Consider the following 24930-nt stretch of genomic DNA (forward strand, 5'->3'; position numbering starts at 1 on the left):
TTCGAACATGTCCTAACTTTTGTGTGTGTGTGCATGAGGAAATCACCCCAACTTCCCTGTCTGGGTGTTCAACATCTGTTGCACTTCCCCTTTCTCTTTTTGCCAACTCATCCTGACAAAACACTTTTCTTACATCGCAGCTCCGGTCACACAGAACATTTGTTAATCAGTTTTTACATTTGTTAAATCGGTTTGGTTAGTACACATTTGCTTATAAAATGATTATTATTGATCTCATCCTTCATCATTATTGTGCTTTGTGTCTTTTCTTCTCAACCATCATTATTTCCCCATCCCTTGAAGCAAACACCCTGCTTACTTCCTCTTTCTCCGTACTTTCTACACTCAGACTGCACTATACTCAGATACACATATTATTATTATCAGGTCTACATTTGTTAAATCACTCTATGTATTAAACATTTGTTATGTAACGATCATACACTTTATCTTTAGATTACACTTTAACTATTGATTTCTGATTATATGCTTTTTATATCCTGACCTTCCCCTGATCGTGTATGCATGTTTTCGAGGCAGCTCTGTTGGGCTCAACTCTTCTTGACAATATCGTTTCGATTATTTTTACGGAAACGCATAATGGCGACATTTTATTCTTCATAAACATCCCTTATGTTAGGCTAGTAATGAATCTCACTTGAATAGAACGTTTTATTTTGTTATTTTGTTAATTTTATTTTATTTAGTGCATTTGGAAAATGCACGAGTAAATTAAATTGGTCTCCTATGTTACGTTTAAATTCACCATATTTGGTTTTGACTCAAGTAGCATCATAGGTAACTGCCACTAATATCTAATACCATACACATGAATTACTTTGTTCAGACATATCCGTGGTAATCTCGCTCCAGATCTGATCTCAAGGAGCATATTGAAGTGAATGTGCGATAAATGCTGCTGTTCCTTTCTGCGTAGGTTGCGGTTCTATGTGATCATGACCAGTCAGAGGGAGCTCTTCCCCCGCCTCACTGCTGACATGCGCCGTTTCAAGAAGCTTCCTCAGATCCACCGTGATCCCGGTGAGCCGAGTGGCCGGCTGCCCCCCGATCGGGCAGAGGCCTGCGGGTCGCGCGGTGCCGAGCAGGACCTCTGGGAGGAAACGTCGTCCGAAGCCGCGGCTTCCTTGGCTCCGAGCGACGGCAATGAGTTTTACCCTCTGGCGGGTGGCGGACGAGAGACTCGAGGGCTGCTCTACTCCTCCCCTCTGTTCCCCCTGCTCAACAACGAGGTGGTGGCGGCCCGCAGACAGATCCAGGCCAGCGTGGAGCAGGCCATGGGTCACTGCCGCAGGGACAACCTGTGGAGGAGGCTGTTCCACGGGGAGCACCTGGCCCTGGACAAACTGAAGCTGACCAAGCTGTCGTTCAGCGAGCTGGAGGAGCTGCTGGAGGCGGTGCAGAGCCGCTCGGTGGGGGAGATCGACCCACAGCTGGTGAGACTCGAGCTCAACCGGGCCGAGGCCTGCTAGATTGTAAGAGAGTCATTTAAGGGTCATTTTGGTTTCTTACCACCTGGATCCTCCTCCGAGTTTGGCCGTCGGTGCTATTGGTTATGAACACGTTGTCCTCACTGCTGAGATCTGGGAGCATAGTGATGGCGCTCGGTCGTGCACCTTTGTGTTTTAGTAACTTGGCTGTTTGGCGCACGCCATCACGTGACTGTCACCAATAGTTCACTGATACAAACACTCGTTACACGTGTGTTGCAGAGAAGACGAGTCCAGTGTAGATGCTTCAGAACAGGAGGTCTTAAAAGTCGACATGTCAGGAGATATTTTGCAGCCTAATCAATAGTTTACAGGATATGAACCCTTTGCTTCTCTACAGTTCTTGTATAGAGGGAATAAAGTGGTCCATGACTACGATCCCTCCTTGTCACAGTGGAGGTTGGTTTATGGCGTTGAGCCGGTTACATCTACAGTCTACCTGCATCTTTTAGATTCTTCACAGTTCGTTGTGTCTGTACGTCCTCTGGAGCTCTGGAGAATAATGCAGCGCAGAGTATAGACGTTCACGCTCGGAGCGCGAGTGTTACGCTAACCCTCTCACGCTACGGCTCCGAGCGAGAGTACAAACAGAACTTAAAGATGCTTTAGAGTCCTTTGGGTGAACGACCCCAGACAGCAAAGACATGAACATGTGGTGGTTATGTACAGACTACAATTACCACCTCACGCACCTGATATCCACGTCTGTCCAAACTGGCATCACATCCTCATTTTACGCTTTTAGACATGTGAGGAAATGGTCTCATGAATTCTTGAGTAATGGCCAAAAGGTGTTTTTGTAGTCACAGTGACCTTTGAGCACATTCCATTCTGATCGTTTCCTCTTTGAGTCCGACGGACGTCTCTCTGACACATATGAAGAAGTTCCTTCGAGGCGTTCCTGAGACATCCTGGGACACACAGACACTTCATGATGGACGCTCCATCCTCTTCTGTCCACCAATCCATGAGTTGATTTCATCAACGTGTTGAAAACTGAGTTTCTCCACAAATTAACACAAAGTACCAATTAGAACTGTGTTTACCACAGATGGACTTTAAGTCATTGATATTTAAAAAAGCACAACAAACCAAATGTCACTCGACAAAGAGCAGAAGGAGCTAGTTGGCTCGTGGTTCCACTGTAGACACGAGGGAGCTGCATGTGTGCGTGTGTATCATTTAGAAGAGGCTCATATGAGCTGTTAAAAACATGGTGTCTTTTATCAATGCAGTATATAATGATGCTGCCTCAGACTGTGTCATGAACACGGAGCTCAGGTGTGTGTGTGTGTGTGTGATGTGTGTGTGATGTGTCTGTGATGTGTGTGTGTGATGTGTCTGTGTGTGTGATGTATCTGTGATGTGTGTGTGTGTGATGTGTCTGTGATGTGTCTGTGATGTGTGTGTGTGATGTGTGTGTGATGTTTCTGTGTGATGTTTCTGTGTGTGTGATGTGTGTGTGTGTGTGTGTGTGTGTGTCTGTGATGTGTGTGTGTCTGTGATGTGTGTGTGATGTGTCTGTGATATGTGTCTGTGATGTGTGTGTGTGATGTGTGTGTGATGTGTCTGTGATGTGTGTGTCTGTGATGTGTGTGTGATGTGTCTGTGATGTGTGTGTGTGATGTGTGTGTGATGTTTCTGTGTGTGTGATGTGTGTGTGATGTGTGTGTGTGTCTGTGATGTGTGTGTGTCTGTGATGTGTGTGTGATGTGTCTGTGATGTGTGTGTGATGTGTGATGTGTGTGTGATGTGTCTGTGATGTGTGTGTGTGATGTGTCTGTGATGTGTCTGTGATGTGTGTGTGATGTGTCTGATGTGTGTGTGTGTGATGTGTGTGTCTGTGATGTGTCTGTGATGTGTGTGTGTCTGTGATGTGTGTGTGTGTCTGTGATGTGTGTGTGTCTGTGATGTGTGTGCGTCTGTGATGTGTGTGTGATGTGTCTGTGATGTGTGTGATGTGTCTGTGATGTGTGTGTGATGTGTGTGTGATGTGTGTGTGATGTGTGTGTGATGTGTTTGTGATGTGTCTGTGATGTGTGTGTGATGTGTGTGTGATGTTGTGTCTGTGATGTGATGTGTGTGTGATGTGTGTGTGATGTGTCTGTGATGTGTGTGTGATGTGTGTGTGATGTGATGTGTGTGTGATGTGTGTGATGTGTCTGATGTGTGTGTGTGTGTGATGTGTGTGTGATGTGTGTGTGTGATGTGTGTGTGATGTGTGTGTGTGATGTGTGGTGTGTGTGTGATGTGTGTGTGTGATGTGTCTGTGTGTGATGTGTCTGTGATGTGTGTGTGATGTGTGATGTGTGGTGTGTGATGTGTGTGTGATGTGTGATGTGTGGTGTGTGATGTGTGTGTGTGATGTGTCTGTGATGTGTCTGTGATGTGTGTGTGTGGTGTGTGATGTGTGTGTGATGTGTCTGTGTGTGTGATGTGTGTGTGATGTGTCTGTGATGTGTGTGTGTGTGATGTGTGTGTGATGTGTGTGTGATGTGTCTGTGGTGTGTGTGTGTGTGTGTGTGTCTGATGTGTGTGTGTCTGTGATGTGTGTGTCTGTGGTGTGTGTGTGTGTGTGTGTGTCTGATGTGTGTGTGTGTGATGTGTCTGTGATGTGTGTGTGATGTGTGTGATGTGTCTGTTATGTATCTGTGATGTGTGTGTGTGATGTGTGTGTGTGATGTGTGTGTGTGATGTGTGTGTGATGTGATGTGTCTGTGTGTGATGTGTCTGTGTGTGTGTGATGTGTGTGGTGTGTGATGTGTGATGTGTGATGTGTGTGTGGTGTGTGATTGGGTGATGTATATGTGTGATGTATATGTGTGATGTATATGTGTGATGTATATGTGTGATGTATATGTGTGTGTGATGTGTGATTTGTGATTGGGTGATGTATATGTGTGATGTATATGTGTGATGTATATGTGTGATGTATATGTGTGTGTGATGTGTGATTTGTGTGTGATGTGTGTGTGATGTATGTGATGTGTTGCTGCAGGACTGCTTCCTGACCATGAGTCCAGCCTGGTACCAGAGCCTGATCAAAGTCCTGCTGAACCGCTTCCCTCAGAGCTGCAGACACTTTGACGACAGCGGCATCCAGTACCTGGTGAGATGCTGCCGTCTCACCTTTTATGAAAGCTTGATGAGTGTAACATCTGTAACGTCTCCATGTCGGCCTCAGCATCTCTCTGTCTTCTTTAACATGTTCAACTTGTGCACAATGGTTTTATTGAGTGGCTCACGTTAGTACTGAGGGAGCTGTGTAGATGTGAGATGGGATGATGGAGTGTGTAGATGTGAGATGGGATGATTGTGGGATGATGGTGTGTGTAGATGTGAGATGGGATGATTATGGGATGATAGTGTGTGTAGATGTGAGATGGGATGATTGTGGGATGTTGGTGTGTGTAGATGTAAAATGGGATGATGGTGTGTGTAGATGTGAGATGGGATGATGGTGTGTGTAGATGTGAGATGGGATGATTATGGGATGATGGTGTGTGTAGATGTGAGATGGGATGATAGTGTGTGTAGATGTGGGATGGGATGATTATGGGATGATGGTGTGTGTAGATGTGAGATGGGATGATTATGGGATGATAGTGTGTGTAGATGTGAGATGGGATGATTGTGGGATGATGGTGTGTGTAGATGTGAGATGGGATGATTATGGGATGATGGTGTGTGTAGATGTGAGATGGGATGATTATGGGATGATGGTGTGTGTAGATGTGAGATGGGATGATTATGGGATGATGGTGTGTGTAGATGTGAGATGGGATGATTATGGGATGATGGTGTGTGTAGATGTGAGATGGGATGATTATGGGATGATGGTGTGTGTAGATGTGAGATGGGATGATTATGGGATGATAGTGTGTGTAGATGTGAGATGGGATGATTATGGGATGATGGTGTGTGTAGATGTGAGATGGGATGATTGTGGGATGATGGTGTGTGTAGATGTCAGATGGGATGATAGTGTGTGTAGATGTGAGATGGGATGATAGTGTGTGTAGATGTGAGATGGGATGATGGTGTGTGTAGATGTGAGATGGGATGATTATGGGATGATGGTGTGTGTAGATGTGAGATGGGATGATTATGGGATGATGGTGTGTGTAGATGTCAGATGGGATGATTGTGGGATGATGGTGTGTGTAGATGTGAGATGGGATGATAGTGTGTGTAGATGTGAGATGGGATGATGGTGTGTGTAGATGTGAGATGGGATGATTATGGGATGATGGTGTGTGTAGATGTGAGATGGGATGATAGTGTGTGTAGATGTGAGATGGGATGATGGTGTGTGTAGATGTGAGATGGGATGATAGTGTGTGTAGATGTGAGATGGGATGATGGTGTGTGTAGATGTGAGATGGGATGATTATGGGATGATGGTGTGTGTAGATGTGAGATGGGATGATTATGGGATGATGGTGTGTGTAGATGTCAGATGGGATGATTGTGGGATGATGGTGTGTGTAGATGGGATGCTTCTGACAGGAACAGCCTGCCCTCTCGCTCCTGTGCTTCCCTCTCCTCCAGCCGAAACTTTTAAAACGTTTTTCTAAATAGTTTGTGTGCAAAGAGTCCGCTATGATGCAGCGCTCACTCCTGACGACGACAAAGCCGTCTGTGCTCAACAGCTCTGATTCTCCTCCATAGCAACAGCCGCTAAGACTTATGGGTAGTGTAGTATTTAGTGCCAATCCAGTCACTCCTCCTTTGCAGCAGAGATGTGTCCTCGGCGTGCTCCTGCAGCAGCCTCTGCTTTCATACGTGTGTTAGCACCGCGTTGTGTTCTTGGTCATGAAGGAACAATACTAGTTCATCTTTATGTTAACTACTCACACCAGATCTACACCTTCCTACCTTTCACAATAAAAGCCATAGACATATAGTTTCTGCAGATGTGTATTTTGCATTCTGACCACCCTTACATATAAATATTATGTTCTAACCAAACGTAATGACAGGCTTCCAGTTAACGGTGCTTCCGTTATCAGGAGACGAGTGTTTCTGTGCTGAGGAACGTCTTCAAACAGGACTTTGAGGAGAGAAGCTTCATGTTGTCAGAGGCTGTGCACAGCTTGCTGTTTGCTCCATCATTTCTCTGTGTTCCAACATTCAACCTTTTCATTGTCACCCAAAAGGAATTGCCTTTATGTTTAACGTGATGAAGAAGATGAATCCTTGTTACTTCTGCATGTCCATCTAATCCACGTCTTCCTTTCAGGCTGTTCTCAACCAGAAGTTCACCGACTGCTTTGTTCTGGTCTTTCTGGACGCCCAGGCTGGAAAAACAGTGGGTCATCACACCGTCGTGATTCATAATGTTATTACACTGTAGTAGGGCCAACATCTCAGCACACCTTCCTTCCTCCCACAGAGCCTAAAGGTCGTGTTTCGGGAGCCGCTGCCATCGCAGCAGCCGGCCGGCAGCAGCCCCCCCCCCCAGCTGGTGTCCATGTACCACCACCTGGAGTCGGTCATCAACACCGCTTGCTATAACCTCTGGACGGGTCTGCTGTAGAGCAGAGCTGGACTTACCTCAACTCGTATCCACATGATCTTCAGTGACGTATGGAAACAGGAAGCAGCCGTCTGTGGAGGTCATGTGGGGAGAATCCTCTGTGGCAGGATGTTCTCCCAGCAGCTCCACTCAGCTCTACATTAAGAGAAGCACCAGACAGGACAGGGTGCTACTGTGTCAATGTCAGTGCCAACATCAGAAACCTAAACCAAGAACCGACCCAGTGTGGAAGCCTGATTTCCCCCCCCCGTCCCGTCCCGTGTGTACTGTGTTCCTGCGATGAAGTCATGCTACCGGTCCACAATATGCAATGAAAGCCATGAAGGACAGTGGCAGTATATGTGTTTGCAGGTTAAAGGGACAGTGTGTAGGATTTGATGGCATCTAGCCATGTGGTTGCATTACTTAGCTTCAGGTGATACATAGTTATGAATATTATATTCCATTTCTGCTAATAGATCCCGCAAAATGCTCCACACTGGCCCTTTAAGTTCTTCATGACCAGATGGAATAAGTGAAGATATTCCAGTGTCGGCTGACGATGATCAGTCTGATCTGCTTCAGTAAATAAACCTTAAACTCCTCGATCCACTCACGCTGCAGCTGGGAGTTCAGTGCACGCTTTGTTAACAAGCAAGTACATCAAAGGTGTAACGATTGTGTTGAGTCTGCACAGTGTCCTCTCGCCTGGGACAGCAAAGACAATACTGAGTTTTTACAAACCTGTGAAAGTAGAGGCGACACAGCATCGCCCTCCACCTCCAGCAAGCAGCTCAGGGCCGACTACAGACGCAGCTCATGTTGTGAAACTCTCATAGCAGTTTGATTTGGACCTGCAACCGAGAGGGTCCACTGTGTGTGGACCCGGACCCCCTCTTGGGTCGGGTCCTCGGGTTGTCAGGGAAGAGTTTCGTCTGAAGACCTCGAGCGCAGAACCTTTTCCCTGATTGGCTCTAAAAGTGGTAAAGTAGATGAGATGGGTTTACGTCTTCGACCAGGTCCTGGAGTCCTGAGCTCGCACACATTGTGACGCCTTCAGGTCTCTGCCAGTAGAGAAGACACAGAAGACCCCTAAATGTATATCAGCAGTTTAGTTCTGATGCTTCATGCCAAAACGTACCGCAAGTCAAGTCGTTTGCACCCAACGATGAACTCTTCTGCACAAGTGTCCTGCTCCACAGCGTCTTCATCTCTGGGGCCGTGTGCCTTCTCGTAGCATCTTGCTAGCTCTCGGCTGTTTGATGCGAGTGGGACGTCAGAGTAGGATGGCTTTAATGTTCCATTTTCAAAAGTGTCAAACCTCTTCCTCCACTTGGACGCACTCCCATATCTTGTGCCCTGAAGTGCCTTTCTCCTTTTTATTTTTATTCCCAAACCTCTGTTGTAACATCAGCTCTGCACAGAAGATCTCTGTGAACATGCTCCTGATGTTCTGCGCTGGAAGTGCCCGAGTCGCTTCGCACAAACAGGACGAAAATGTGTCAAATGAACTGCTGATTTGCATAACAGCGTGCCACACGTCATCACAGCCCAATGTTCCCAAGCACGGTCGCCGATGAGTTTGAGGTCGTGTTGTATGTTGCGGAAGGGTGCTGGCTGGTAACCACACCCCATTTACAAGAGGCACGAAGCCGGCCGACACAGGCTCCTCAGTGATGACGTACTCGGCAGCTTCGGATTTCTACACTTTCTGGAAGGAAAGCAAATGTTTGAGCTCAGTTGTGGACGTGAAATGAAGAAATGTGCAGCGAAGCTTCAGTCTGAATGTTAAACACTGGATATCCATCATGTGGACTGAGTTCGCCCTCATTGTGACTCCAATACAAACTGCACTGTCTCTGACTGTCATGTATATGATGTACATACAGAAGTCTTTATACAGGATGTGAAATGCTCAATAAAGCAGCAGGATGAATGAGAACGTTTGGTGGTTTCTACGTGAGCACATCTCTAAAGTGAGCAGTCTGTCTGTGAGTTCTTCATCCTCTGATCGGCTTCACATTTAGCGGATGCTTTGATGCCGAGTATATTACCTTTACAGCCATACTCTTCTTCACTTCCCTGTAGGGAGCAGCACATGCTCCGAACACCTTTGTGTCTAAATAGAGGGAACTACAGCTCCACAATAAACCCTCACAGCAGCAGGCATATCGGTAATCAACCCTCATTACAGAAACGATCTCATCTCAGTTTACGGTGATATTTAGGTAGAATTACGGGAACCTGTTTGCCCAACTGTATTCAGAAAAACAAAAGTCCTATTAAGAGCAGGACTAGCTGTCACAGAACCATCACCCTCGGTTACGACGGCAGAGGCCCCGTCCTGAACTCAAGCCTCTGTTAGGTCTGTATGCCAATGAAGATGTTGGAACATGAACACTGAAATATGATTGAAAGGCGTTACAATCTAAGCACGGACGAGTGTTGACTGAATAATCCGTGAAACGCATGTAGTTGGGCTGAGATGGAGCCGTGAGGTGAGGACCTGCTTGAGCAATAGGAGGTTTCTTCCTATCTTTGAAACGCCAGTAAAGATCAGAACAGCCGTTAGGATGTGTGTCCTGTGATGACGCCCCGTCACACCTGTATCAATGAGCTCTCTTCACTTTGTGAAAGACCAACAGTGAGATGTTTCACGAGGCGCCTCCTGGTTCCATCGCCACAAACGAGCTCATGAGCATTCCTGCTGAAGTTTCCCTCTCGTCTTGTTCAACCAACATGAACTCAACATCTTTAAGATAGATATCACTATTTATTTCTGACAGTGAAATGCTTGTTGACACATCATCAAATAGTTTAATAAAACTGATCCCATGTTAGTTGAGAAAGAAAAGTGTCTTAATAACAAAGAGCAAGAGGACCACCGGCCATTTAAACAGTGAAGTATACAACATACTACATCAAAGTACAGTAAATCCTTTCAATACACTGTGGCCACTAGAAACTGTTCAGAGGAGCAAGAGGAGCGTTATCCCCGGCAGGTGAAGTGAACTGGTAGAGGACGTCTGCCATTAAGCAGCTGAGTCGTGCACCGCGTTGTGACGGGTCACCGCTCATCACCTGCTGCTTTTAATATAATCTTCCATCCAACCCAGACCCTCCTGTGTGGAGCCTGAAGAGGACAGAGATCATTAGAAACACGTGTATATGTATATTCTAATTGGATGCCATAATATATGAATAAATGGGGCACTCACCTCGTGGCCTGTATTCACAGCCGACGTATCCCTGGTAGTGGAGGTTCTCCAGTGTGGTGAACAGGTAGCTGTAGTCGAGCTCTCCAGCACTGTTGGGCTCATTCCTGCCGGGAACCTGAGCCATTTGAACATGACCTGAGGAAGAGTCCATCTTTATTATCTCCAGAAGCTCTGCTGAGCCGGCTCTCTGGTCGCATCATTACAGCTGCGTGTGTTTCTTCCACATATTTACTGGAGGACATCAAAGCTTCACTGATTAAACAGCATGAGTCCCCCACGTCTCTGGTCCAAAGTCTCTACATCTTATTGATTGAATTATCTGAGTCACCGCAACAACAAAAACTGGGAAATGTATGAAAACTCTCCTGAGACTCGCTGCCCGACCAAACTCAACCATCTGGCACTGGGTCACCCTCTCCACACGAGCTGGCAGCCAGCGGTGCACGACGGGTACTCGAGGAGCGTGCAGTGCAGACGTAGCTGAAAAATGTACGTTCTGACTAATAGCGGATGAGTTGTTCCAGAATAGCAACGATGGAAGACAAAGGTGGATGATTCAAATGAAAGACAGCTACGTGGACGAGTGAAATATTCATGCGGGTGCATGTCTGAATCAGAACTATTTGATTTGGGCGGATGATTTGGATGATTTGGTCATTGTTGCTGGACTCCAGCGCTAACCAGAAGACATTTGAATACGAACCTAAAGCAAACCCACGTCGATGGTCTCTGTGTGGAACAGCTTCAAAGCTGCGCTCATACTTTAACATTAGCAACACGTGTGTAGTATAAAAGGTGTCGCCCAAACAGACCATCTGTTGCAGCCTCGTTCAATATGGTTATAATATCAATAAACTCATGAGAGATCACTGACTGTAATGAAGGGTAAATATTAGGGGTGTCACGGATCACAAACTCACGGTTCGGTTCAACAAAGAAAAGGGGAGGAGCCAAATATAACTTTGCTTTCCATTTGTTAATTAAAGAACTTCAAGAACACTTAAATCAAAGAACTTTGGGCGATAGTCTTACATGAAAACAAAAATATTGAAGATGTCCAATTTGAAACAAAATGAAATAAATAAATAAAAATAATACATTCAAGAATTCTGTTAAGTTTAAGTGCAACATGAGGTATGTTGATATCCTCGTCCTTTCATCAATACTGAAAGAAAGAAACAGCCAGTGAGCTACCTTCCACTGTTTACACTGAACTGAACTGCTCAGCAACAACTTGGGTCTGTGTTTACTTCCTGTCAGGTCATTCAAATACACAATAATGTTTACCATTACTGTGACATTATTTTCAAAAAGATGAGAATATCTCCATTGTCTGGGGAGAGGGTCGACCTTTCTGTGGTGACTGGAATATTATTGGGCCTGTCTAGCTTCACTCTGATGCTTCTGTCAGCACCTGAACCAGGTGTGTCTGTGTGACTCTCACAGAGGGGGCGTGTCTACAGCACCTGCCCCAGGTGTGTGACTCTCACAGAGGGGGCGTGTCTACAGCACCTGAACCAGGTGTGTGTGTCTGTGTGACTCTCACAGAGGGGGCGTGTCTACAGCACCTGAACCAGGTGTGTGTGACTCTCACAGAGGGGGCGTGTCTACATCACCTGCCCCAGGTGTGTGTCTGTGTGACTCTCACAGAGGGGGAGTGTCTACAGCACCTGAACCAGGTGTGTGTGTCTGTGTGACTCTCACAGAGGGGGCGTGTCTACAGCACCTGCCCCCGGTGTGTATCTGTGTGACGCTCACAGAGGGGGCGTGTCTACAGCACCTGCCCCAGGTGTGTGTCTGTGTGACTCTCACAGAGGGGGCGTGTCTACAGCACCTGCCCCAGGTGTGTGTCTGTGTGACGCTCACAGAGGAGGCGTGTCTACAGCACCTGAACCAGGTGTGTCTGTGTGACGCTCACAGAGGGGGCGTGTCTACAGCACCTGCCCCAGGTGTGTGTCTGTGTGACTCTCACAGAGGGGGCGTGTCTACAGCACCTGAACCAGGTGTGTGTGTGACGCTCACAGAGGGGGCGTGTCTACAGCACCTGCCCCAGGTGTGTGTCTGTGTGACGCTCACAGAGGGGGCGTGTCTACAGCACCTGCCCCAGGTGTGTGTCTGTGTGACGCTCACAGAGGGGGCGTGTCTACAGCACCTGCCCCAGGTGTGTGTGTGTGTGTGACTCTCACAGAGGGGGCGTGTCTACAGCGCCGGACTAAGAATCACTCCGCCGTGGTGAAAGCGGTCTCTACAGTCTTTTCCTTCTCATAGAGGTCTGGAACAGCTTCACACTGAAGTGGGTGCGTGAGTGGATTTCGTAGCGTGGCTCAAGCATTTTAACCAGATTTAGAAATCCTTTGTTTTCTACACCGGAGTGTCCCCGTCGCTGACAGACGGGATGGTGTCTCTTCATATGTGTGGACATGCCGATGTTTTGCCGTTGTCGTGTGTCTCTCTTTAAATAACGCCGACATACCGTAACGCTTTGTCCACCACCCTCATCCGTCATTATACGTTACAGGGAAGACAAAATGTTCCCAAACTTGCGACTTAAATGACGCCGCGGCTTCTGACGTTCCTCCGCTCGCCATGACGTCACCGTTAAATGCTTCTAAGCTGCTCCGTTCACTGAACACACTCCTGCTTCATATCTGTTCACTGACACTCTGCATTGATATTCGGGGACTTGCTACTTGAAAAGGAACAGCAGCAGTAGAGCTTTACACACTATGATGATTACACTGTAAAAATAAAATTAAAAATAAGACTATTGATCCGCGGTTCACGAGTGATCCGAACCGTGAGGGCTGATCCTAACGGATCACGGATCGATCCGTGACACCACTAGTAAATATCAATCCAAGATATCTGAAGGCCACGAGGGTACCACATGAGTTGGGGGATGAAATACATAAGATGCCTGGAAGAAACGAGGTCACTTGGTCACCAAGGCTGAAGTATTCGTTCACAATATCTGATCTCTCATCTGACTCACCGATGATGGGTAAATACTTGTGTATGTTCTGCGTCAGGTTTCCGTCCATTATCTGCCAGTGAAAGATGTCCTGAAAGAGTTTGCACATCTGTTAAGTCCAGAGTTCTATCATCTCTTTTTCTCATTCCTTTGTTTTCCAGGAGCACCCACCATCTGCAGCTTGATGTTTGGCTTTCCAACCTTCTCCAGTATTGCAGCTGCTGCAGACACAAACATGAGGACCAGTTGAGATGTGACTCATGCAGGTAGCAGACATGAAATCTGCAGCATCGCTTCTGCAGAGCTCGCTGTGTTTAATTTGACATTAAATGACAGAATGTGCTGTGCACTTGCATGTGACGCAGGTGGCGAAAAACTAATCTCCAGGTTCTCTGTGACATCTATAAAGAGAGACTTCGCAAATATAATTTGGAACTTAGAAATGCAAGGCAGTCATTCTTCTCTGACATCATAACCAAAAACAAGAACAATACACGCGCCTTATTTGCTACCGTCGACAGGCTAACAAACCCTCCAGTGTCGGTAGCTGCTGAACTCCAATCCACCTGGGCATGCAATCAATTTGCCTCCTTTTTTACTGACAAAATTCAGAAAATTAGACAAGCAGTCAGTGCCTCCACACCAACCACAGGATATGTGTTGTCCCGATCTCTGAATAACATCCATTCAAATATCATGACACAATTTCATTCAATCGACCGTAGAAGCCTAGAAGACATTATACAACATCTGAAGTCATCCTCCTGCTGCTTGGATATTCTACCAACACACTTTTTCAAATATATTTCAAACTGCATGACCACTGATCTTTTACAAATTGTAAACACATCCCTTCTCTCAGGTGTCTTCCCACAAGCCCTAAAAACTGCAGTTATTAAACCGCTCCTAAAGAAGGCTAGTTTAGACTCCGCAACAATGAAAAATGATAGGCCAATATCAAACCTCCCATTTTTGAGTAAAATAATTGAAAAAGCGGTTTTCCAACAGCTGACCAACTTCTTGGCCGTAAATAACTGCTTTGATGTTTTCCAGTCAGGCTTTCGACAGCACCACAGCACTGAAACTGCTCTTGTTAAGGTTTTCAACGACATCCACTTAAACATAGACAATGGCAGAAGTTCAGTCTTAGTGTTACTGGATCTCAGTGCTGCATTCGACACAGTCGACCATGCCATACTCTTAGAAAGACCAGAAATCTGGGTGGGACTCTCTGGCACAGCACTTAACTGGTTTGAATCCTACTTGAAGGGCCGAGAATACTTTGTGTCTGTAGCTGATTACACATCAGAGCTGACTAAAATGACATGTGGTGTTCCCCAAGGTTCAATACTGGGGCCTCTTCTGTTCAAAATCTACATGCTTCCACTAGCTCAGATTATGGAAAACAACAAAGTGTGTTATCATAATTATGCAGACGACACACAAATCTACATAACTATGTCACCAGGGGACTATAATCCCATACAAGGGCTGGGTAACTGCATTGAACAAATCAACAACTGGATGTGCCAGAATGTTCTTCAATTAAACAAAGATAAAACAGAAGTAATTGTTTTTGGTACCAAGGACGAACAATTGAAAATCACCGCTCAGCTTCAGTCACTGATGTTAAAACCCACAAACCAAGCCAGAAATCTAGGTGTAGTTATGGATTCAGACCTCAACCTGAACAGCCATATCAAGACAATTACAAAATCAGCCTACTATCACCTGAAGAATATATCAAGGATTGGAGGACTTATGTCTCAACAGGATTTGGAAAAACTTGTCCATGCATTTATCTTCAGCAGACTACTACTGTAACGGTGTGTTTACAGGTCTCTGTAAAAAAATCCGTCAGAAAGCTGCAGCTGATTCAGAACGCTGCAGCTCGAGTCCTCACTAAGACCAGGAGGGTGGATCACATCACTCCAGTTCTGAGGTCTTTGCACTGGCTTCCTGTCCAACAACAAATAATTGACTTTAAAATGCTGCTGTTGGTTTACAAAGCACTGAATGGTTTAGGGCCAAAATTCACATGTCATATCAAAAATATGACGTGAAGGACATCCTCATTTATTTCCTCATTCACACACTTGCATTCATATGAGGACCAAAGTTCAAGAGCTGTTGAAAGTTGTGACTAGATATGACACGACCCGTGATGGAATAAATGCTGCCTCACAGTAGAGTGTCCACTGTGTGCATGTTTATGTTTGGCGTCAGAAATATAAGCCGGTAGGCCTCCGCCGATCCTCACTAAGTCTGGAATGCATCATAGACATTGAGATATTGGACAATAGCTGATTTGAAAAGCCCAATCAAATAATGATTCACCAATACCCAATAGAAGAGCGTAACTGATAATCATTCTCCTGTGGACAGCTCCTGGTTCTCAAATCAACACTTAGCATTCTGAAATTAATAACTGATGAATACATGAAACACCCTGTGTGTTTCCTACAGTCAGATTTCATCATTTGCCTCATCGGCGTGATTTTGACTCTTAGAGGCGGTGCTGTCTCAGCGTCTTACCCTGATGAGGAGAGTCCAGGAAGTACCTGGGGTCTGTTATCCTCGTGTTGATTGGCTCAATCAAACCAGTGATTCCTTCCTGTGAGGAGCAGGAGCATTGTCATCTACATTAGGAACCATTCAATGAGGGCGGTGTGATGTTGACTGATTGAATATGACACTTATGGCTCCAGTGCAGCAGCTATATGAATACCACAATATTCATGTCCTGGAACAATATTCAAGAGAGAAATCAGAACAGAAAAGGAAACACTAGTGTGATGCAGGCGCCTGTGCTGCTCGTCATTGTGTCTCCTCAGTCGTTTCTTCTCTACACTCGAGCTTTAAGACTGATTCAGGGCAGGCCCAGTGAATGGAGGTAAAGACAAATATTACCTTAGTTATTACATTAGTTGTTACCTTCGTTGTTACCTTAGTTATTACATTCGTTATTACCTTCGTTATTACCTTAGTTATTACATTAGTTATTACCTTCATTGTTACCTTCGTTATTACCTTAGTTATTACCTTCGTTATTACCTTCGTTGTTACATTAGTTGTTACCTTCATTGTTACCTTCGTTATTACATTAGTTATTACCTTCGTTATTACATTAGTTATTACCTTCGTTGTTACATTAGTTATTACCTTCGTTATTACATTAGTTATTACCTTCGTTATTACATTAGTTGTTACCTTCGTTGTTACCTTCGTTATTACATTAGTTATTACCTTCGTTGTTACATTACTTGTTACATTACTTGTTACATTAGTTGTTACCGTCGTTGTTACCTTCGTTATTACATTAGTTATTACCTTCATTGTTACATCAGTTATTACCTTCGTTATTACCTTAGTTGTTACCTTCGTTATTACATTCGTTATTACCTTCGTTATTACATTAGTTGTTACCTTAGTTGTTACATTAGTCGTTACCTTAGTTGTTACCTTAGTTGTTAAATTAGTTATTACCTTAGTTGTTACCTTCGTTATTACCTTAGTTATTAAATTTGTATTACCTTCGTTGTTACATTAGTTATTACCTTAGTTGTTACCTTAGTTATTACCTTAGTTGTACTTAGTTACCTTCGTTGTTACATTCGTTATTACCTTAGTTGTTACATTAGTTGTTACCTTAGTTGTTACATTAGTTGTTCCCTTAGTTGTTACATTAGTTATTACCTTAGTTGTTACCTTCGTTATTACCTTCGTTGTTACATTAGTTGTTACATTAGTGATTACCTTCGTTGTTACATTAGTTATTACCTTCGTTATTACATTAGTTATTACCTTAGTTGTTACCTTCGTCATTACCTTCGTTATTACCTTTGTTGTTACCTTCGTTATTACCTTAGTTATAACCTTCGTTGTTACATTAGTTATTACCTTCGTTATTACATTAGTTATTACATTCGTTATTACATTAGTTATTACCTTCGTTGTTACATTACTTATTACCTTCGTTGTTACATTACTTGTTACCTTCATTGTTACCTTCGTTGTTACATTAGTTATTACCTTCGTTGTTACATTACTTGTTACATTACTTGTTACCGTCGTTGTTACCTTCGTTATTACATTAGTTATTACCTTCATTGTTACATCAGTTATTACCTTCGTTATTACCTTAGTTGTTACCTTCGTTATTACATTCGTTATTACCTTCGTTATTACATTAGTTGTTACCTTAGTTGTTACATTAGTCGTTACCTTAGTTGTTACCTTAGTTGTTAAATTAGTTATTACCTTAGTTGTTACCTTCGTTATTACCTTAGTTATTAAATTTGTATTACCTTCGTTGTTACATTAGTTATTACCTTAGTTGTTACCTTAGTTATTACCTTAGTTGTACTTAGTTACCTTCGTTGTTACATTCGTTATTACCTTAGTTGTTACATTAGTTGTTACCTTAGTTGTTACATTAGTTGTTCCCTTAGTTGTTACATTAGTTATTACCTTAGTTGTTACCTTCGTTATTACCTTCGTTGTTACATTAGTTGTTACATTAGTGATTACCTTCGTTGTTACATTAGTTATTACCTTCGTTATTACATTAGTTATTACCTTAGTTGTTACCTTCGTCATTACCTTCGTTATTACCTTTGTTGTTACCTTCGTTATTACCTTAGTTATAACCTTCGTTGTTACATTAGTTATTACCTTCGTTATTACATTAGTTATTACATTCGTTATTACATTAGTTATTACCTTCGTTGTTACATTACTTATTACCTTCGTTGTTACATTACTTGTTACCTTCATTGTTACCTTCGTTGTTACATTAGTTATTACCTTCGTTGTTACATTACTTGTTACATTACTTGTTACATTAGTTGTTACCGTCGTTGTTACCTTCGTTATTACATTAGTTATTACCTTCATTGTTACATCAGTTATTACCTTCGTTATTACCTTAGTTGTTACCTTCGTTATTACATTCGTTATTACCTTCGTTATTACATTAGTTGTTACCTTAGTTGTTACATTAGTCGTTACCTTAGTTGTTACCTTAGTTGTTAAATTAGTTATTACCTTAGTTGTTACCTTCGTTATTACCTTAGTTATTAAATTTGTATTACCTTCGTTGTTACATTAGTTATTACCTTAGTTGTTACCTTAGTTATTACCTTAGTTGTACTTAGTTACCTTCGTTGTTACATTCGTTATTACCTTAGTTGTTACATTAGTTGTTACCTTAGTTGTTACATTAGTTGTTCCCTTAGTTGTTACATTAGTTATTACCTTAGTTGTTACCTTCGTTATTACCTTCGTTGTTACATTAGTTGTTACATTAGTGATTACCTTCGTTGTTACATTAGTTATTACCTTCGTTATTACATTAGTTATTACCTTAGTTGTTACCTTCGTCATTACCTTCGTTATTACCTTTGTTGTTACCTTCGTTATTACCTTAGTTATAACCTTCGTTGTTACATTAGTTATTACCTTCGTTATTACATTAGTTATTACATTCGTTATTACATTAGTTATTACCTTCGTTGTTACATTACTTATTACCTTCGTTGTTACATTACTTGTTACCTTCATTGTTACCTTCGTTGTTACATTAGTTATTACCTTCGTTATTACCTTAGTTGTTACATTTGTTATTACCTTCGTTATTACATTCGTTATTACCTTCGTTGTTACATTACTTGTTACCTTCGTTATTACCTTCGTTGTTACATTACTTGTTACATTAGTTGTTACCTTCGTTGTTACATTACTTGTTACATTAGTTGTTACCTTCGTTGTTACATTCGTTGTTACCTTAGTTGTTACCTTCGTTATTACCTTCGTCATTACCTTCGTTATTACCTTTGTTATTACCTTAGTTGTTACCTTAGTTATAACCTTCGTTGTTACATTTGTTATTACCTTCGTTATTACATTAGTTGTTACCTTCGTTATTACATTAGTTATTACCTTTGTTATTACCTTCGTTGTTACATTTGTTATTACATTCGTTATTACATTAGTTATTACATTCGTTATTACATTAGTTATTACCTTCGTTGTTACATTACGTATTACCTTCGTTGTTACATTACTTGTTACCTTCGTTGTTACATTAGTTATTACCTTCGTTATTACCTTAGTTGTTACATTTGTGTGTGATGTGTGATGTGTGGTGTGTGATGTGTGTGTGTGATGTGTCTGTGATGTGTCTGTGATGTGTGTGTGTGGTGTGTGATGTGTGTGTGATGTGTCTGTGTGTGTGATGTGTGTGTGATGTGTCTGTGATGTGTGTGTGTGTGATGTGTGTGTGATGTGTGTGTGATGTGTCTGTGGTGTGTGTGTGTGTGTGTGTGTCTGATGTGTGTGTGTGTCTGTGATGTGTGTGTCTGTGTGTCTGATGTGTGTGTGTGTGATGTGTCTGTGATGTGTGTGTGATGTGTGTGATGTGTCTGTTATGTATCTGTGATGTGTGTGTGTGATGTGTGTGTGTGATGTGTGTGTGTGATGTGTGTGTGATGTGATGTGTCTGTGTGTGATGTGTCTGTGTGTGTGTGATGTGTGTGTGTGTGGTGTGTGATGTGTGATGTGTGATGTGTGTGTGGTGTGTGATTGGGTGATGTATATGTGTGATGTATATGTGTGATGTATATGTGTGATGTATATGTGTGATGTATATGTGTGTGTGATGTGTGATTTGTGATTGGGTGATGTATATGTGTGATGTATATGTGTGATGTATATGTGTGATGTATATGTGTGTGTGATGTGTGATTTGTGTGTGATGTGTGTGTGATGTATGTGATGTGTTGCTGCAGGACTGCTTCCTGACCATGAGTCCAGCCTGGTACCAGAGCCTGATCAAAGTCCTGCTGAACCGCTTCCCTCAGAGCTGCAGACACTTTGACGACAGCGGCATCCAGTACCTGGTGAGATGCTGCCGTCTCACCTTTTATGAAAGCTTGATGAGTGTAACATCTGTAACGTCTCCATGTCGGCCTCAGCATCTCTCTGTCTTCTTTAACATGTTCAACTTGTGCACAATGGTTTTATTGAGTGGCTCACGTTAGTACTGAGGGAGCTGTGTAGATGTGAGATGGGATGATGGAGTGTGTAGATGGGATGATTGTGGGATGATGGTGTGTGTAGATGTGAGATGGGATGATTATGGGATGATAGTGTGTGTAGATGTGAGATGGGATGATTGTGGGATGTTGGTGTGTGTAGATGTAAAATGGGATGATGGTGTGTGTAGATGTGAGATGGGATGATGGTGTGTGTAGATGTGAGATGGGATGATTATGGGATGATGGTGTGTGTAGATGTGAGATGGGATGATAGTGTGTGTAGATGTGGGATGGGATGATTATGGGATGATGGTGTGTGTAGATGTGAGATGGGATGATTATGGGATGATAGTGTGTGTAGATGTGAGATGGGATGATTATGGGATGATGGTGTGTGTAGATGTGAGATGGGATGATTGTGGGATGATGGTGTGTGTAGATGTGAGATGGGATGATTATGGGATGATGGTGTGTGTAGATGTGAGATGGGATGATTATGGGATGATGGTGTGTGTAGATGTGAGATGGGATGATTATGGGATGATGGTGTGTGTAGATGTGAGATGGGATGATTATGGGATGATGGTGTGTGTAGATGTGAGATGGGATGATTATGGGATGATAGTGTGTGTAGATGTGAGATGGGATGATTATGGGATGATGGTGTGTGTAGATGTGAGATGGGATGATTATGGGATGATGGTGTGTGTAGATGTGAGATGGGATGATTATGGGATGATGGTGTGTGTAGATGTGAGATGGGATGATTATGGGATGATGGTGTGTGTAGATGTGAGATGGGATGATTATGGGATGATAGTGTGTGTAGATGTGAGATGGGATGATTATGGGATGATGGTGTGTGTAGATGTGAGATGGGATGATTGTGGGATGATGGTGTGTGTAGATGTCAGATGGGATGATAGTGTGTGTAGATGTGAGATGGGATGATTATGGGATGATGGTGTGTGTAGATGTGAGATGGGATGATAGTGTGTGTAGATGTGAGATGGGATGATGGTGTGTGTAGATGTGAGATGGGATGATTATGGGATGATGGTGTGTGTAGATGTGAGATGGGATGATTATGGGATGATGGTGTGTGTAGATGTCAGATGGGATGATTGTGGGATGATGGTGTGTGTAGATGGGATGCTTCTGACAGGAACAGCCTGCCCTCTCGCTCCTGTGCTTCCCTCTCCTCCAGCCGAAACTTTTAAAACGTTTTTCTAAATAGTTTGTGTGCAAAGAGTCCGCTATGATGCAGCGCTCACTCCTGACGACGACAAAGCCGTCTGTGCTCAACAGCTCTGATTCTCCTCCATAGCAACAGCCGCTAAGACTTATGGGTAGTGTAGTATTTAGTGCCAATCCAGTCACTCCTCCTTTGCAGCAGAGATGTGTCCTCGGCGTGCTCCTGCAGCAGCCTCTGCTTTCATACGTGTGTTAGCACCGCGTTGTGTTCTTGGTCATGAAGGAACAATACTAGTTCATCTTTATGTTAACTACTCACACCAGATCTACACCTTCCTACCTTTCACAATAAAAGCCATAGACATATAGTTTCTGCAGATGTGTATTTTGCATTCTGACCACCCTTACATATAAATATTATGTTCTAACCAAACGTAATGACAGGCTTCCAGTTAACGGTGCTTCCGTTATCAGGAGACGAGTGTTTCTGTGCTGAGGAACGTCTTCAAACAGGACTTTGAGGAGAGAAGCTTCATGTTGTCAGAGGCTGTGCACAGCTTGCTGTTTGCTCCATCATTTCTCTGTGTTCCAACATTCAACCTTTTCATTGTCACCCAAAAGGAATTGCCTTTATGTTTAACGTGATGAAGAAGATGAATCCTTGTTACTTCTGCATGTCCATCTAATCCACGTCTTCCTTTCAGGCTGTTCTCAACCAGAAGTTCACCGACTGCTTTGTTCTGGTCTTTCTGGACGCCCAGGCTGGAAAAACAGTGGGTCATCACACCGTCGTGATTCATAATGTTATTACACTGTAGTAGGGCCAACATCTCAGCACACCTTCCTTCCTCCCACAGAGCCTAAAGGTCGTGTTTCGGGAGCCGCTGCCATCGCAGCAGCCGGCCGGCAGCAGCCCCCCCCCCCAGCTGGTGTCCATGTACCACCACCTGGAGTCGGTCATCAACACCGCTTGCTATAACCTCTGGACGGGTCTGCTGTAGAGCAGAGCTGGACTTACCTCAACTCGTATCCACATGATCTTCAGTGACGTATGGAAACAGGAAGCAGCCGTCTGTGGAGGTCATGTGGGGAGAATCCTCTGTGGCAGGATGTTCTCCCAGCAGCTCCACTCAGCTCTACATTAAGAGAAGCACCAGACAGGACAGGGTGCTACTGTGTCAATGTCAGTGCCAACATCAGAAACCTAAACCAAGAACCGACCCAGTGTGGAAGCCTGATTTCCCCCCCCCGTCCCGTCCCGTGTGTACTGTGTTCCTGCGATGAAGTCATGCTACCGGTCCACAATATGCAATGAAAGCCATGAAGGACAGTGGCAGTATATGTGTTTGCAGGTTAAAGGGACAGTGTGTAGGATTTGATGGCATCTAGCCATGTGGTTGCATTACTTAGCTTCAGGTGATACATAGTTATGAATATTATATTCCATTTCTGCTAATAGATCCCGCAAAATGCTCCACACTGGCCCTTTAAGTTCTTCATGACCAGATGGAATAAGTGAAGATATTCCAGTGTCGGCTGACGATGATCAGTCTGATCTGCTTCAGTAAATAAACCTTAAACTCCTCGATCCACTCACGCTGCAGCTGGGAGTTCAGTGCACGCTTTGTTAACAAGCAAGTACATCAAAGGTGTAACGATTGTGTTGAGTCTGCACAGTGTCCTCTCGCCTGGGACAGCAAAGACAATACTGAGTTTTTACAAACCTGTGAAAGTAGAGGCGACACAGCATCGCCCTCCACCTCCAGCAAGCAGCTCAGGGCCGACTACAGACGCAGCTCATGTTGTGAAACTCTCATAGCAGTTTGATTTGGACCTGCAACCGAGAGGGTCCACTGTGTGTGGACCCGGACCCCCTCTTGGGTCGGGTCCTCGGGTTGTCAGGGAAGAGTTTCGTCTGAAGACCTCGAGCGCAGAACCTTTTCCCTGATTGGCTCTAAAAGTGGTAAAGTAGATGAGATGGGTTTACGTCTTCGACCAGGTCCTGGAGTCCTGAGCTCGCACACATTGTGACGCCTTCAGGTCTCTGCCAGTAGAGAAGACACAGAAGACCCCTAAATGTATATCAGCAGTTTAGTTCTGATGCTTCATGCCAAAACGTACCGCAAGTCAAGTCGTTTGCACCCAACGATGAACTCTTCTGCACAAGTGTCCTGCTCCACAGCGTCTTCATCTCTGGGGCCGTGTGCCTTCTCGTAGCATCTTGCTAGCTCTCGGCTGTTTGATGCGAGTGGGACGTCAGAGTAGGATGGCTTTAATGTTCCATTTTCAAAAGTGTCAAACCTCTTCCTCCACTTGGACGCACTCCCATATCTTGTGCCCTGAAGTGCCTTTCTCCTTTTTATTTTTATTCCCAAACCTCTGTTGTAACATCAGCTCTGCACAGAAGATCTCTGTGAACATGCTCCTGATGTTCTGCGCTGGAAGTGCCCGAGTCGCTTCGCACAAACAGGACGAAAATGTGTCAAATGAACTGCTGATTTGCATAACAGCGTGCCACACGTCATCACAGCCCAATGTTCCCAAGCACGGTCGCCGATGAGTTTGAGGTCGTGTTGTATGTTGCGGAAGGGTGCTGGCTGGTAACCACACCCCATTTACAAGAGGCACGAAGCCGGCCGACACAGGCTCCTCAGTGATGACGTACTCGGCAGCTTCGGATTTCTACACTTTCTGGAAGGAAAGCAAATGTTTGAGCTCAGTTGTGGACGTGAAATGAAGAAATGTGCAGCGAAGCTTCAGTCTGAATGTTAAACACTGGATATCCATCATGTGGACTGAGTTCGCCCTCATTGTGACTCCAATACAAACTGCACTGTCTCTGACTGTCATGTATATGATGTACATACAGAAGTCTTTATACAGGATGTGAAATGCTCAATAAAGCAGCAGGATGAATGAGAACGTTTGGTGGTTTCTACGTGAGCACATCTCTAAAGTGAGCAGTCTGTCTGTGAGTTCTTCATCCTCTGATCGGCTTCACATTTAGCGGATGCTTTGATGCCGAGTATATTACCTTTACAGCCATACTCTTCTTCACTTCCCTGTAGGGAGCAGCACATGCTCCGAACACCTTTGTGTCTAAATAGAGGGAACTACAGCTCCACAATAAACCCTCACAGCAGCAGGCATATCGGTAATCAACCCTCATTACAGAAACGATCTCATCTCAGTTTACGGTGATATTTAGGTAGAATTACGGGAACCTGTTTGCCCAACTGTATTCAGAAAAACAAAAGTCCTATTAAGAGCAGGACTAGCTGTCACAGAACCATCACCCTCGGTTACGACGGCAGAGGCCCCGTCCTGAACTCAAGCCTCTGTTAGGTCTGTATGCCAATGAAGATGTTGGAACATGAACACTGAAATATGATTGAAAGGCGTTACAATCTAAGCACGGACGAGTGTTGACTGAATAATCCGTGAAACGCATGTAGTTGGGCTGAGATGGAGCCGTGAGGTGAGG

The 24930-nt window shown here is 44.0% G+C and overlaps 3 protein-coding genes across 3 annotated transcripts in view; 2 read left to right on the top strand and 1 right to left on the bottom strand.

Moving 5' to 3' along the window:
- Window positions 1-8927, top strand: part of szt2 (SZT2 subunit of KICSTOR complex) — a 151593-nt gene extending 142666 nt beyond the window's left edge. The window contains exons 71-74 of the mRNA XM_079267210.1: window positions 938-1454; window positions 4507-4617; window positions 6751-6819; window positions 6904-8927. Of these exons, the coding sequence (XP_079123336.1) occupies window positions 938-1454; window positions 4507-4617; window positions 6751-6819; window positions 6904-7047 (841 nt within the window). The 3' untranslated portion in view covers window positions 7048-8927. The remainder of the gene's footprint in view (window positions 1-937; window positions 1455-4506; window positions 4618-6750; window positions 6820-6903) is intronic.
- Window positions 8928-9864: 937 nt separating this feature from the next.
- On the bottom strand, window positions 9865-17217 carry LOC306776001 (putative hydroxypyruvate isomerase; the record flags this gene model as incomplete). Its single annotated transcript, XM_079266594.1, has 6 exons — window positions 9865-10159; window positions 10245-10379; window positions 13237-13306; window positions 13387-13436; window positions 15751-15829; window positions 17212-17217. 6 exons carry the CDS (start codon window positions 17215-17217, stop codon window positions 10104-10106), a joined length of 396 nt encoding a protein of 131 aa, XP_079122720.1. The 3' UTR covers window positions 9865-10103.
- Window positions 17218-20018: 2801 nt separating this feature from the next.
- LOC306776514 (KICSTOR complex protein SZT2-like) lies at window positions 20019-24327 on the top strand (the record flags this gene model as incomplete). The annotated part of the gene is made up of 3 exons (XM_079267227.1): window positions 20019-20114; window positions 22151-22219; window positions 22304-24327. The coding sequence occupies 3 exons, from the start codon at window positions 20019-20021 to the stop codon at window positions 22445-22447; spliced, it is 309 nt and encodes a 102-aa protein (XP_079123353.1). The 3' UTR covers window positions 22448-24327.
- Between the last annotated feature and the right edge of the window lie 603 nt (window positions 24328-24930).

The sequence above is a fragment of the Melanostigma gelatinosum genome, assembly GCF_949748355.1.
Source record: "Melanostigma gelatinosum genome assembly, chromosome: 4".
In the NCBI taxonomy this organism is placed as follows: Eukaryota; Metazoa; Chordata; class Actinopteri; order Perciformes; family Zoarcidae; genus Melanostigma; species Melanostigma gelatinosum.